General features: G+C 44.0%; 2 protein-coding genes across 2 annotated transcripts in view; both read right to left on the reverse strand.

The window, feature by feature from the left end:
- Positions 1 to 2,775, reverse strand: part of ephb6 (eph receptor B6) — a gene marked incomplete at its 5' end in the record, with an annotated part of 28,979 nt that extends 26,204 nt beyond the window's left edge. Inside the window, one exon of the mRNA XM_062565642.1 lies at positions 2,676 to 2,775. Within this exon, the coding sequence (XP_062421626.1) occupies positions 2,676 to 2,775 (100 nt within the window). The remainder of the gene's footprint in view (positions 1 to 2,675) is intronic.
- A 2,968-nt stretch (positions 2,776 to 5,743) lies between these two features.
- slc2a3b (solute carrier family 2 member 3b) lies at positions 5,744 to 13,132 on the reverse strand. The gene is made up of 11 exons (XM_037453397.2): positions 12,997 to 13,132; positions 12,737 to 12,877; positions 10,162 to 10,266; positions 9,641 to 9,801; positions 9,133 to 9,373; positions 8,143 to 8,305; positions 7,741 to 7,928; positions 6,895 to 6,999; positions 6,701 to 6,802; positions 6,403 to 6,606; positions 5,744 to 6,298 (listed from the first exon to the last, which is right to left on the reverse strand). The coding sequence occupies exons 2-11, from the start codon at positions 12,758 to 12,760 to the stop codon at positions 6,056 to 6,058; spliced, it is 1,536 nt and encodes a 511-aa protein (XP_037309294.2). The 5' UTR covers positions 12,761 to 12,877; positions 12,997 to 13,132; the 3' UTR covers positions 5,744 to 6,055.
- Positions 13,133 to 14,892: the final 1,760 nt, after the last annotated feature.

Here is a 14,892-nt window from a genome sequence, read left to right on the forward strand (position 1 = left end):
AAAAAGGACATGCAAAGACACAGCTAAAAATAATGCCCGGGTCACAGTGTCATTGATGGGGATGCTGCGTCTGCCACTTAACACCAACATGTGAGGCTTCTCTTTCTGCAGCTCGGTACACATGCGGGCCAGAGGGGTAGAGCAGAAAGCTTTTTAGGGCTGTTGGTGGCATTCATCCTGCTGCACTCACACTGTGACACGCACTATGCCATTTATTTTCTTATGATCAATTCATCATGTCTGGAAGAAATGGCTTACAACACCCAGGATAAAGGATGGTAATCCGCCCAATTGATATCCAGCAAAAGGCAAAGAAAGTGACGGCAGGAAAGATGGCCCACTTGACCTTAAAGTGAGAACATCCACATTGCAGGCTACTGTCAATTAGCCTGCAGCTTTATTCGATCCTCAATGACAGCTAGAAAAGTTTGCTTCACTAGTTTTAGCTTATTACATTTTTGTCATTGACTGTTCCTAGTTTTACAAAATACATTTGCACACAATTTGTATAAATACAAAGGTGTTGATAAGAGTAACAAAACTTTAGTAAAGTACCGGTAATTACTTTTTCAATGAGTAATGTGTGAAGAGTAGGCTAATGTTAGGCTAATGTATTATGCCTCAACACTGAGAGCACCTGGTCTGTATAAATTGTTAAATTTGGGGGACAATGTCCCCCCTTCAAATGCAGAGGAGCAATGTTACAAGTAGAAAGTACTTTATAAAGGAAACGATTGCAAAAATGTTGACTTACTTTCCAGCACTGCATGTGACACCTGAGCTTTTCCTTTTACCTGATTGGATTTATTTGCATTTGCATCTTAATTCTTTTTTTTTACTGGGAAACACTTAATCCACAGTCTGTGCAGTTTCTTGGCAAAAATCAGATGAAATACCCTTTCAGTGTATGACATGAGTTCCATTAATGATAGAAGGTTAATTTGATGATACGCACAGCTCAGTGAGCATCACCTCTCATCCATGACGGGAAGAGCTTGAGGGGCATCAGGTGTGCCTCCTGCACAGACCTCCCCCCTAACCCCATGTGAACGGTGAACGCGCAATCCTGGACGCCATGTGGCTCCTCATCAGCGCCTCACATCAACAATGCATGTGGGCGAACGTGTCGACGCTTACGCCGTCAGCTAGTGAGAGTGATGAATCAAACGCCCTGTCACTCATTCTGCAGTTTGCCTGCATGCAGAGAGGCAGAAAAACTAGCCTTCGTAATCTCTTCACAGCAATGACTGGAGGATTAAAGGGACATTTCCTCATGGGTTGTGGTGTGAAAGCAGACAACAATGAGAGTTGTCATGGTGGGTACACATATTTACTTCCAAAGCGTTAGTGTGACTATAAACAGTAGAAAGTCAGACAGTGATACCAGTTGGCCCGTCGGTCCAGACAGACAGGTTGTTCACTGCGACCAACGCGCCAAATCTTCCCTTTGGGACATAACTAGATGGTTCAATTCATGTGGATTTATATGGACGCTATTGGGTTAATGCTGTATTACGTAGAGCCCTATTTCAATTACACAAACAGTCAGTAGGCCGCCGAGGCCGTGCATCTGTGCATCCTCTCTCCCTCTCCATCATTCTGCCTCATCTTAGTCCAGGCCATCTGTTACAAACAAAGCTCAGATCTGTGGCATGAGGCCGACATACAAGTTACCGCTGCTAAAGACTATCACTGACTCGCACCTCGCAGTAAAACCAATGCCGACGGGAGACGAGTGTGAACAGGTGCGGCTCTTTCCAACAGGCAGCCAGAGCCTTTGAAAGTAATTTGTTTGCTGGCTATTGATCCCAAGGAGCCGACGTCATGTGTAGGAAGCGCCTGTAATAATCCACAAACGTACGGATGCACGCGCGCATACAGTTTGAGTCATCAAGTGAACTGGCCACTTTGAGTCTACAGTTTCTTAGTCTCTCTCTTGATTCCTGACTGACTCACTCCCTTTTGCATGTTTTAAGCTCTCCGAGGTGCTGGGAGTCGAAAGCGGAGCGATTCGGAGACAAGAGACAAGGGACACACTGGTATTGGTTCCTCGGAGGGGGTCGGGACCTCTTGCTGTCGCATCTGCGAGAACATGAGTGACACAGTGGGGTTAATATGTGAAAGAGAAAGGGTTGGTGCAACTTGTTATGCATTTGTCTCCTGTCTTATTTCCATATTTGTATTGTTGCAGGAGCCCGATAGGCCGCGGCACGCACCTGGCACATCCAAGCCAGCAAAGTGCTTTCTGATTTGCTGCCAGTTACACTTCACAAGCATCTGCACGCACATGCAAAAACACACAGATGCACTCGGACACAACGCACAAAATGAAAGCACGCAGGACTGTGAGCAGGGGGGAAAGGTGGCAATTGTTTAGGGAGGGGGTGGGGGGGCTCAAGCCGGAAGTGAGGCCCCAAAAATGGAGAATTAATCGCACTTTCTTTTGTTTTTTGCGGCCTTAACCTCACTGGCCACAGTTTCCCCACCACGTGTGGCCGTCATTCCCATGGAGGCACATTCTTTGAGAGCTATTACAGACGCATACCAAGTCTCCATCCTTCACGTGTAGGCTCATTATGAGCACATGATGGGAGCGCTGTGCAAACTCTCCATCCCGCCACACACTCGCCCCAAGCGCTCGCCATGCAAGCAACAATTTAAAGTTAAGTTCTTACCTTCCTCAGCTGAATTGGGCTGAAAAAATAGACAGAGAGAAAAAAAGACACTCCACATCTCCACTACGGAATGACACTGATAGAGAGAGAGGGAGGGAGGGAGAGAGCATGAAAGAGGATAGAGTGAGTGTGTGAGTAGGGAGAGAGAGAGGGAGAGAGAGAGTGGGGGTGAGAGAGGAGGTGGAGTCTGTTTGCTCCCTTTATATGTGAGAGAAAGAGAGAGAGAGGGGGGGGGGGGTGGATGGGTGAGGGCAGGATAGAAATATTTACAGAGCAGCACATACAATAAGTACACTGCCAATAGAGGAAGTAAACAAAACACTGTTGTCAGAGAGACGGACGGGGGAGGGAAAGTGGGAGAGTCTTTTTTTTTAGGGAAACAAAGACAGAGAGGGAAAGTGACAGAGGGAAAAAAAGGTGGACAAATAATAAACAAGTTCGTCTGGTCTGTGAAACAACTGTCTAGACACGTCTAGCGGCGTCGCTTCCAGCTCAAAATGCAGAGCACAGCTTTCAGCGAGGCCGAGCCTCACACTGTGGCAGCCCGCACACGTCTGGACGCTGTGCCAACTTGCTTTTTTTGTTTTCAAGATGTGGAATTGGGAAACTACCTGACTTCTTTTTCCTTTTTGTTTTTTTCTTGATCTCTCTCGCTTCCACCTTTTTGATGGAAAATGAATATAATTAAGACACATTTTTTGGATGCTCTTCATCCTCCCTCTTCCTAACGCGCCCCTCCTTCTTTCCTCTCAGGCACTATCTAGACACTTATCCAAAGAACGCGCGCGCGAACACGCACCGCTGAAGGCCCCTCTGGCTCTCGCACGCCACCTGCCGGTCAGACCGCAGTACTGCGGCTTGTTGATGGGCTTTCATGCCCCAGTTCACTGCATTGACTGGGACTTCAGTAGACTCTTGCAGGGAGATGTTGCCTATTTGTTTGACACAGTTAGATGGCCCCGTTGCCAGCCAGCCGGAGGCCTTGTACCCAAGGCCCTGTGCTCCGAGAGGCAAAGTGAAGAGGGAGTTAGATCACGGCCCTTCAGACCATTTAGCAGGGAACTAAAACTTCTTCATTCATTTTAGGTTGGTTCAGCAAGTTCTGGTTCCCTGTGCGATCCTAAATATTATGTCTGAGTTTTTTGGAGGTGGAATGATTAGTTGATTAATCAGTTATTTGTTAACTTTTGGTTATTAAAGTTTTTGACCAAAAAATATTGTATTTATTGAAGAAAATGTATTTGTACCTAAGTGATTAAAAAAATAATTATTGGATATAAATCACATGCACAAAGGACCTGTAATTTATGTTTTCTTTGGGGCTACGATGTTGAAGGGGAATTTTACATCAGGGGAATTCCTCTTTGAGGTATAATGTTGTCTCTGCATGTGTGTTCTTCTTGTTTGGCCTTTGAAACTGTTTGATCCAAGAGGAAATCTGACCCCGTAAACCAGGTAAACCTCCCTCACACCTTCCCCCCCTGAGACGTCATCACTGAATACATCTTTTTAAACCCAACTGTTCAGCCCCAGCGGAAAAAAAGAGAGAGACTGAAGTCTGCTTTTCACTCATGGCTTTATTTCAGTGTTTCAGGTTGCCCAGCTCTAGTGTGTGACTGTACAGCTGACTGAGGTATTGCCGCGGTGCAGGAAAAGGAAATGGAGTTACCACAGTGTGCAAGTGTCAACCAGACGAAATACCAGACAAACCTCTCACACTTAAGCAGAAAGGCTGCATTTACATAAAACATTCATTGCTTGACTCGCATCACGGACCGTTATGCTCGTGATTCAGGACGAACATTCCCTTAAAAGATAAGACAACTTTATTTCCTTTTTAAGTTTCTCAAAGCAAGTGTCGCTCGTGCTAGTACAGAGGGAGACTGTAGAGGTTATCTCTCATGTGACTTCGCACCTCGGTTTACTGTTGAGTAACTTACAGACATCCACCACATTAACAGTGCAAGACAATCAGTGGATACACAATGAAACAGTGTTATAAGGCACAAATAACAACAAAACACCGTACACATCCTAACGTGTACAGTATATTTACACAGAGCCACAGAGCCACATAGTAAATAAACTATCATTAGAAAGTAGTCTGGCTGCCAAAAGTGCAAAACTAAATCGCTGTTGAGTTCAAACAAAGAAAAGTGCTTCCTTAAGAGTGTGCGGCGAGACGAAGATGCAACTGTACAAACAATGACACAGCATTTATAAGCATGCATACTGAATGGTAATACTTGATCGTGATGCAGTAACTGGAGATTCTACAATATTTACACAGAGAATTACAGAGATTTTTTGTGTGTTAAAAGTATAACTGATTTAGTGTTTTTATTTCACCTGATAATAATATATCTAAATCTCGTGGCATAAGAGTTGTTAATAATTAAATATCAGTGCAATTGTGATCTCAAACAACGGTTTTGATACGGACAGGCACTTTTGATTTGACGTAACGCTATTTTAAAGATTGTAAGATATTTAATTGCCTGACCGTGCAGAGGTTACTGCAACATACTGATGTCAAGAGAGCTTCAAGCAGTGATGATGCACACAGTAAGAAGCCGAGGGTAAAGAATAAACCCAACTGCTGAATGGCCTAAAAGGCTGGATACGACATCCACGCGGGTTGTTTTTTTAGAGCAGGTGTTGGACTACACCTCGTTAGCATACAAATACAATTATTAAAAGCAGACGGTACTCATTTATAGAAAAGCCATATTTTTTACTTTAAAATAAACACAAACCCTAAACTCTCAGGGGATTCAAAAGGACAAGGAGAAATATTTATTATTTTTTACATTATTAAATATATGTAATTTAAGTCTATACTTTCTTATTCACCGGAAAGGGAGAGTGACTTATTGTAGCACCTCTAGATTTATTCTGTCTATTCAAGAAAACTCCCCCCCGCTGGCAGCAAAGCACATCAGGCAGGCAGACAGGACAGCGGGTCAGTCTTTTTTTTTTTAGGTCAAACTATTGGACTCCAAAACCGGCTTTTCAAGCTTGACCTCAATACGTAACCCCCTTACCCCCCCCACCCACCCCTCCCCCCACCAAATCCCACAACCTTTTAACACTGGAGGTAGCTGAAGACCAGGGACTTAACACTCAACATATGTTGATCCTCTTTTAAGGCAGAATGCGTAGCGCTGGCAGCGAGGATGTCAACAAATGTTAAGTACTAATAATTCAGGGAAGTTTGACCCCATGTTTGAAGGGGGATTAGAGAGAGTTTGAATTCAATGAATTTCGCATTTGTAAATGTTTAATCTTTAGTTGCCCATGTTATGAAATATACCTCCTTACGATATCAATGTGTTTGAAACCTGTTGTCTGTATTGTACCCCGAGTCTTCCTTCTTCTCTCTAAGAAAGATTCACCATGGGCACCTTGTCGGTGGGGGACATGGGGGCTGGATCTTTGCCTTCTGTCAGCCCGGCGACCACCGCCTCAGGCTCCACGGAGGGCTTCCCTGCACTGGAAGCGAAGCCCTGAGCAATGTCGTCAAAGGTCCTTCCTCTGGTCTCAGGCACTTTCAGGAAGGTGAAGATGAAGAACAGGATGAGGAAGATCACAAAGATGATGAAGACGTAAGGACCACACAGTTCCTGAGAGAGGAGGAAAGAGATGCCAGTTAGGAAAAGTCGCAAAGTGCTCGCACCGCTGAAAGTTATTATTATTTTTTTTTGGCTGAAGTAAATGTTTGCCATACCGCCAGCTTAGGGAAACCCAACCCCACCACGAAGTTGGCGGTCCAGTTGGAGAGACCAGAGACGGCCATGGCAGCAGGTCGGGGCCCCTGGGAGAAGAGCTCAGCCACGATGAACCAGGGGATCGGACCTGGACCCATCTCAAAACTGGCAACAAAGCCAAACACAGCCACAATGGCCAGGTAGCTCAGAGACGGGGTCGTCTGCTGCTCAGAGAGAGAAGTAAAGGGAGTGAGGACAAGATTTCATGATTTTTTTTTCATTTCTTTAAGCTCACGGGAGAAAAATGACATCACTCACCCCCAAAGACAGGGCGATCGTCATGACGACGGCAAAGATGGCCATTCCAGCCAGACCAATCAGGTGCAGCGTCCTTCGCCCCGCCCGTTCAACCAGGAAGAGCTACGGGCAAAACAAGAAAAATAACATGAAAAATCCCAGCGATATGATTAATTCCTTCTACTGAGACGGTGAATGTGTAGCCAGAAACTCACAGAGACAACAGTAAACACCGTGTTGACAACTCCAGCTCCTATGGTGGCGTAGATGGGCTGAGAAACACCCGCTGTGGCGAATATACTTGTAGAGTAGTAAAACACCTGCAGGGGAAGCAAGACTATTATCAGTAACTATGTTTTTAGTCAATAAAATCAGTTAAAATACTTTAAACCTGCATTGAATCATTCTTTGGCCACCAAGCTTTTTATGGGTGACAAAGCGAACATGTTGCATCAAACAATCGCATCAGAATACACACACACACACCAATATTTATGTTATCTGTGTTGACATCCATCATGCAATACAATATTGGGCTCTTTAGCAGCTAAATGCTCCACAATGTTGATGAGTTTTGTTGCTAGTGGCACTTTTGCTTTTCTGAGCTTTTTAGCTCACATTCACACAAATAACATGAGAATGTTTTTTGGTGGCGCTTCAGCTCTAGTAGCTGCTGTGCTGGGGAGGGAGATGGGTCATGAGTGTTAATATATCTGTCAGTTCAATCAATGCTGCGGCCTTTAGCCGCTGGCCGTTGCAGGGTCACTGTGATTGTCGGGTCGGACGAGGGAACTCTAACACATTCAGTCAGCCTGGTGAAATAACCTTATTAGCAAATAAACTACCAAACACCTTCTGTCGACCCTTAGTGGCTCGGGTTATTCCACCCAATCTAACATGCCCTGGAGCCAAGAAAGCTCACGTCATGTGCTAGTCAGACGCAATTGAATAATTTCAGTTGATGCTCCTTTAAAGATGAATGTGTGAGATGAAATGGGACTGACACGTGATGATGATATCTCTCACACTCTGCTCCATTGTAGGCCTCGGTGTTTACTCACAGCGTTGATACCAGACAGCTGCTGAGAGAGCTGCAGGACTATAGCAATGATGATTGGTTGACGGTAGTTTGGGGAGCGGAAAAGTTCGAGAATGGACACTTTCTTCTCCCTGGCCATCTTTATCCCTTCTTCCTTCATCTCCTGAATATCATCGCTTACGTCCTCACAGCCACGCAGACGCACCAGCGCTACAAAAAGAAGAAGAAGAGATGGATGAAGGGAGAGCAAGCAAGGACCATATTGTGCAAATATGACGTGAAGAAATTCTGAAAGGGCCTTTGAACACCATGTGGTAAAACTTTAATAAATCACGGGTCATTCAAAAAGTACGAGTAATTCTAGATGCAGTCCTATTAAAACCTAATGTTGCCTTCTGGTTGGCATGAGGTTTAAAAAACAGACCTTTTCTGGCCTCTTCTTCCTGGTTGAGGACAATGAGCAGGTAGCGGGGGCTTTCCGGGCAGAAAGGCAGCAGGATGCTCTGCAGGATGGCCGGCAGGATGGTGAGGGCCAGCAGCAGAGGCCACAACGTGTCAGAGCCGAGAAGGAACTCCAGGCCGAAGATCTAGAATAGATAGACGGACTTATACGAGTTTCATTTTGATCAAATTAAAACAAGTCACAGAGGTCTTCTCCAGTTCACCTTATCACAATGTGTCAGTGTCTTTGAGATTTAATGTTTTATATGTTAAAATAAGTTGGTTAATAGGAAGGATACACATTTCACCTTAAGCTTCAATGTATTGAAACATATTGTGATGATGAGCAATTCACACTAGAGTAGAAACTGTAACAACCAACCCCGTTCTCCCCTACTATGGAGGTTGCAATGTTTTTATTTGAATAGACATGAAATTCTGAACGGATATCTTTCGTCCACATTATTTTCCAGAAATCTAAAGCTTTTGCACAAGCAAACATAAACAAACCCATAACTAATCAATGCGTTCCCTTTGTTGCATGTTTTTGCTTGTTTTCTTAGTTTCGTTGTGCATTTCCTGTTTAAAGTAAAACGCTTTTATTCTGAAGGCGCTCCGAATAAAAAAGGAAGTAGAAATGTGCGCGCGAAGACGGTGACAGTAAAAGTAGGACGTTTGACGGTTTATAAAATAAAGAAATGCTTACGGTATGTGTAACCCCCCCGAAAGGCACGTGGTTGGTTAATGTTTTAATAATTATAATAATTAACAACTGTAATAACTGTGTATCTGTTTTTAAACAGCATAAGTAATGGCTAACGTTAACCTTCTACTACAGTGGTGCTAACAGCAACGAGATGCTAACACGTGATTGTTGTTCTGCGCTTTATACACAGCTCCGTTCGTGCAATCATCCGTCAGTCAATCAAGTCATCAATAAAGTTATCACCGTTGTACTATCACCGCTTCATACCTGCGCCACCAGGATGCCAATGACCACACCCAGCTGGTGCAGCGTGCCGAAGGCTCCTCGGACAGCCGTGGGAGAGATCTCGCCCACGTACATGGGCGTCAGTCCGGTGCACAGACCGCAGAACACTCCGATGATCAAGCGACCGATGATGATCATCTCATAAGATCCACACAGAGCCGACAGTCCCATGAAGCCCCCGCCGAGCACAGCCAGAACATTGGCGAGCAGCATGGACTTGCGCCTAAGAAAGAGAGACGTGAGTAAAGTGAAGTAAAGCAACTATAGAAGGCATGACTAAATAGGATGTATATGCACATTCTTTTTGTTTGATCAAATCATAATATATGAGGTCTTCTCAATTAAAAAAAAGTAAGAAATCATATTCAAATTGTCCTCGAGCTTAGTCACAAGTTGTAAAAGTCTCCTGAATATCCTGAAAAGACTGATTTTCTGTCTATTCACATGAAACGTTTTCCTCCACCACAGTGTCTTTTCCGAAAGTTCTCACCTGCCAAATTTGGTGACCAACACTCCTACGGAGAAAGACCCCAACATGCCTCCAACGCTGAAGATGGCAACAGCGAAGCTCCACACCATGGTGTTGGCCCCCGGGCTGAAAGGCTCCCCTGTGCGCTCCATCGACACATTCTGGAAAAAACTGCGCAGTTTCTGTCAGACCACAGAAAAGAAAGGCCGGGGTTCAGAGGTGACTCCTTTTCGGTAAGTGTTTGTCTCATGTTGTCTATGCTCAGAACAGTGTGAGTGTCGGACACATCCACACGGAGGCAGTGTAGCTTCTGGCATTCTGCTTACGCATGAGACCAGAGAGGTCCATAGAGGTCGAGGGCCGTGACTCGAGTTTAGGGGCCTTTTTGCAAAAATAAGGGTTACGAATGATGGTATTTAACCCTTTTGGTTGGTATAATATTCATGTTAAAACATGAGTAACTTATTATTAATCCCTCTCATCCAGCACACACACACATGCATCCTGAAACAAACAAACAAACAAACACACACAAAACACACCTGCTCAGGTGCATTGATGACCCCGGTGTTGTAGCCAAACTGTAGCGAGCCAATGACCGCTGTTGAGACGCAGTAGAAAAGGTAAAAGGTCAACTTCTTCTTCGGCTGTTGAGAGAGGAAAAAACACAGGCGTTATAAAAGAATGCAACAATGAGCAAAAGGACTCTGTGTACAATCACATGGCCTGTTCCTGGCTCTACAAAGCTGTTGTTGTTTTATAGTGTCACTGGTAACACACACACACAAACACACAATGAGCCTTTCTACGTGGGCTCTCCCTCCCTAGTTTAGTGCATTAGCAGCTCGCAGCACTGCTGTGAAAGCTAGGTGTTACAGCACGACCCATGCTCCGTGATTTGCAGCTCTGAGGTATTTCTCCGCTAAGTAGCCAGAGACACCCTGAGAGAATAAGACTGGATTCTATTGTGAGCGTTTTATTACCTCGCTGCTTTTCGGCATTAAAGTGGGTCATACTGAGAAGCTAATACGCCAGACAATAATCCCTGACAGGGCAGGGCCCGCTGGGGAGGGAAATTAGCTTACAGTTAAAGGTATCCAGACGAGCAGAATTTAACTGAGTAATGCAATGTATCTGAAGGTGGCGTATCCAAAATGGAAATTCCTATTCTATTTTCTTTTTATATTTGTATTTGATTATGTTCACTTTAATACACCAAGCTCCCGAGAAGTTTTACGTAAAGGTCCAAATAGGTTCATTATTAAAAGGAAATGCATTTATTTGAATGCGGCCTTTTCAAATTTTGCCCCCGTTCCATCACAAACTTTATGTTAAAAGATAATGAGTTGTTTTGCACGATTTCTAATCACGCTTAAGTCAGAAAGCTGGAACAAAGAACACTGGGATTGGTCCCAATGTCTTGTCGGACATTAAATCAAAGGGCAGTTCAAGGCCTCACTGCCTCACTGGATACAAACTCTCTGTTCTTTCATCATGTTGAAAAACACCCCACCGTGAGTAAGCGTGACACATCACATACTTGAAAACATTTCACCATAGTGCGATAGTGATAATCAGTGCGCATCAAGCCTCGGCGGCGCATTGCTCTGCTGCAGCGTGGCCTTGTGATCGCTACTAAAACGGTCTGAATGTTCCGGGCTTCAAGTCGTGTTGATGTAATGGTATTTTTTTTTTTTTTTACAGTTTGGCACAAAGGAAGTGCTGCACACACGATAAAGTGATAGCAAAGGAGAAATACAGAGTTCTGTTAGTAAAACAGACGCATGAGAGGATAAGCATATTAAAAATGAATTTTTTTTTTAAAGTAAGCTACGGTTTGAGAAAATGTAATCAACCACATTCTGGCACCAGGTCCTCTCAGATAAACGCTGCCAGGTCGGTCTGAGGTGCCGCGCTGCACAGGGGAAGGGTTTTGTGTGTACATGTGCTTGTGTGCTTGTGGAAGAGGCGCGCTTATGTTGAAGAATATTCAAGCACGTCGATTGCATGGATGAGCATCTTACTACAGCAGCTCTAATGAAGGAGCGGCTGACAGTGAATGCGTCACACAAATGAATTGAGAGCTCCACAACAGCAGCTAAATAAAACTCATGATGAAATTATTTTCTAACCTACTGTTTCCAAAGTACTTCATGTGCTTCGCTCTGTTAATGGGGTCAGTTCCAATTCACCCTTTTAATAGTAAATAGAAATGTGGCAACTTACACCATACTACACGCAGTTACTGTGTTTCAACAGTCGGCCCCTCTCAATATTCAAAGAGACTCTTGACACATCTTTTCCTTCCACATCACCTTCCACATTGTGTCATATTGCAACCATGTCACCGTCTTTCTCTTTTACTCAAAATGTATCTCTTTATCTCTTTGAGAAAAGGAATTGTCCTCCCCTCTTCATGTTGATTCACTATATTGCATTTAACTTTTCTTCTTTTTTTATCATGAACTTGACTTTTGGAGCAGTTCCAGTACATTTTATCCTCTTGAATGTGATACATCCCAAATGATAAAGAGAGACACGTATGGTTCTGATGCTTTTGTGCTAATGTTTTGACTACATGCTAGGATTCCTTGTGAGTCGTTTCATTCACACAAGTGATATGTACATTTTAAGTAACAGTCATGAAAATGAAGTAACTGCATGTTTCAAAAGACACACAATGGCAGCACAATTCCCTTCAGATATTAGTTATAATGCCAAGGAGTTCATTTATAATTTAAAATCCCCACTGTACTGTTTTACCCATAAAACCCCAACCGTGTCCTCATTTGTGCTGGTGCAAGTTGTCACTCATCACACTTTTATGACGATTACAAAAGCACACACGTTCAAACTTGCCTCCGACCGCTCTCACTCTACCTCTCTGTCCCAACTCCTGGAGAACGGAAAAATACAGAATTGCCAGAGTGACTCGTGAAAACACTTATTAAGTGTTGTCTGAATAAACCCAAAAATGGCAACATGGTTGTCCATTGGGAAATATAGCACACAGCTTTGCAAGATGTGTTAACATATTGTAGTAAACTGATAAAATAAGTTTGGTGAAATAACCGAACTTCACGGGCCACCTATGCAGCAATAGGAATGGGTATTTACCTTATCATCCTCCATACGCTCCATCTTTGCTTTTGGATTGAAGATGATCAGAAGAATGAACACAGGAACACTTGAGTTTGCAGCAGGAAGCCGTCTCTTATTCCTTGAACACAACTCTGTGCAAACAGTCAGCCGAGAAACCTGAAAGCAAACACAAACAAGCACAATATGTATAATCTATCCTGAAATAACATGCTCAGAATCATCTGAGCAGAGGTCTTAACAGCTCCTTCCAGTAAGGATGATCATAAACCACGGACCTGATCGAGACCAAGGTAGAGGAGGGCACTTGTCTTACTGAATTCACCAGGAGCAGCTGTTCGGAGTGAGAGCGAAGCCCTCCCTCTGCTTCTGTACTCGCCCCCTCTCTCCTGCTCTCTCTCAAATCATGAGCTCAAATGAGCTTCTCTGACATCACCGTCTCTTTGCTTCCTTTTTTATCAATGCAAAGCATGAACTGTCAGAATCTGACTTTTAATATTCCACATTGTGCGATGCAGCTGCAGATGATGCTCTCCGGGGTTCCCTTTATTCCCTTATCTGTTATAATCAATACTGACGTTGAATTAACATGTGGATCCATGTATTTCTTACATTGACAAACCACATGAATTAATCTGCGTGGATAAGAATAGACGTGTTTTTTTACCGTTATGTGAGGTTTGTGTCAGTCTTTGTATCCGTCCAGATGCAGTATGCTCAGGCAGATGTTCAGCCCTCATTTCTGTCATTTCTTAATGTAAAGCAAGCAGTACAGGTCCCTCGGCACCTTTCAGCACTGCTTTTTTGGGGGGTAATTTCCCCCCCCCCTAACGCACAAAAAAAAAAAAGCACATGCAAAAATTCCAAAATCAGCCAACTCACTCGCGTCGTGTCGTAATGCATAATGCGTAATGTCGTTTGCATCAGCGCTGAAGTGGGGCGGGGGGGCGGGGGGGGCCCTGCGTGCGTGCTCGGGCGAGTGTAGACCTCCAGCTCGGCGCCGAGGCCCAGAACAAAAGGCGCCGCTGAAAGGAGTCTCTGTCCGGCTGCCCACCGGGGCGGCAGAACAAAAGGCAATGTGCACGGCGTTGGGATACAAAGCCTTGTCATGCAGAAATCATGAGACCGGCTCAGTGGGTGACAAACAAATGGGGGCCCCTCATAATTCTTCATCAACTATGTCTAATCTCCACCGCCCAGCTAAATCCCGCTCTGGAATTTGACGCGGTTTTCCAGAGTCAACGGGGACATTTATTTCTAAATCCATTTCACTTTAAAAAAAATGAGTCTTTAATGTAAAAATTACCCAGCACCACATGGATCGAAGAAAAAGAAAAAAAACTACTTTCAGCACTGTCGCCTCACGCCGAGGAGGTCGTGGGATCGAAGCCGCCGCCCGGCCAGCCGGGGCTTTTCTGTGGGGAGTTTGTGTCATGTTCGCCCCGTTCCAGCGAGGGTTCTCTCCGGGTCCAAAGTCATGCAGCAAACTAGCTGAAAGTGTGTGAATGGTCGTCTGGCCCAGGGTGATCTCAGTCTGCGACCCCCCCCCCCACCAAGATGAGCCGTATAGAACGTTAAGGATCTTGTTGAAGTTCATAATGATGATTTTGAGGGAGGCCTGAAGTGCCCATTTCTTGGTGTGTGTGTGTGTGCGTGTGTGTGTGTTGGTGAAACAGTTGGCCTCAGCTATCAGCTTGCTGATAATTAACGTCAATACTGATAGAATGTTTTATAACATTTCATCATGCATTCGATAATGCAAACTTTTAGATAAGTAACTAGTGCATATTTGTAGTAGTAGTAGTAGTACTCTAAACTCTAAAACTGCCACTTTCAAAAGAAAATCACTTGAATTATTTAAGTCTTACCATCAAAAATGACACTCAAAGTAAAAGTTCATTTCAGAATAATCTTAATGATACTAAAGGAGATTAATAAACGTGTGCAATACTTAATGTTGCATTTTAATTAATACGGTGAACTGGGTAGATTGTGAATTTCACCATGGGATCAATCAAGTACTCTTTATCCATAATGCAGTGTAATATACAGTATTTGATGATTATATATTGTGTGATATGCTAAATAACTAGCTGATGCAATATACTTCAAAGGAGTAAAAAGTACAATATTGACTTCTTGATACGGACTCTGTGGCACCCCGAGATTCGCTT

This window comes from Pungitius pungitius, chromosome 11 (assembly GCF_949316345.1).
Source record: "Pungitius pungitius chromosome 11, fPunPun2.1, whole genome shotgun sequence".
NCBI lineage: Eukaryota > Metazoa > Chordata > Actinopteri > Perciformes > Gasterosteidae > Pungitius > Pungitius pungitius.

What these genes read in the sequence shown, in the direction of transcription:
- slc2a3b (XM_037453397.2), bottom strand. Translation starts at nt 12,760, where the DNA reads ATGGAGCGTATGGAGGATGATAAG. An exon ending in TTGGTCACCAAATTTGGCAG is followed by an intron (nt 9,374 to 9,640) that starts GTGAGAACTTTC and finishes TCTCTTTCTTAG; the next exon opens with GCGCAAGTCCATGCTGCTCG. An exon ending in AGCTGTCTGGTATCAACGCT is followed by an intron (nt 7,000 to 7,740) that starts GTGAGTAAACAC and finishes CTTCCCCTGCAG; the next exon opens with GTGTTTTACTACTCTACAAG.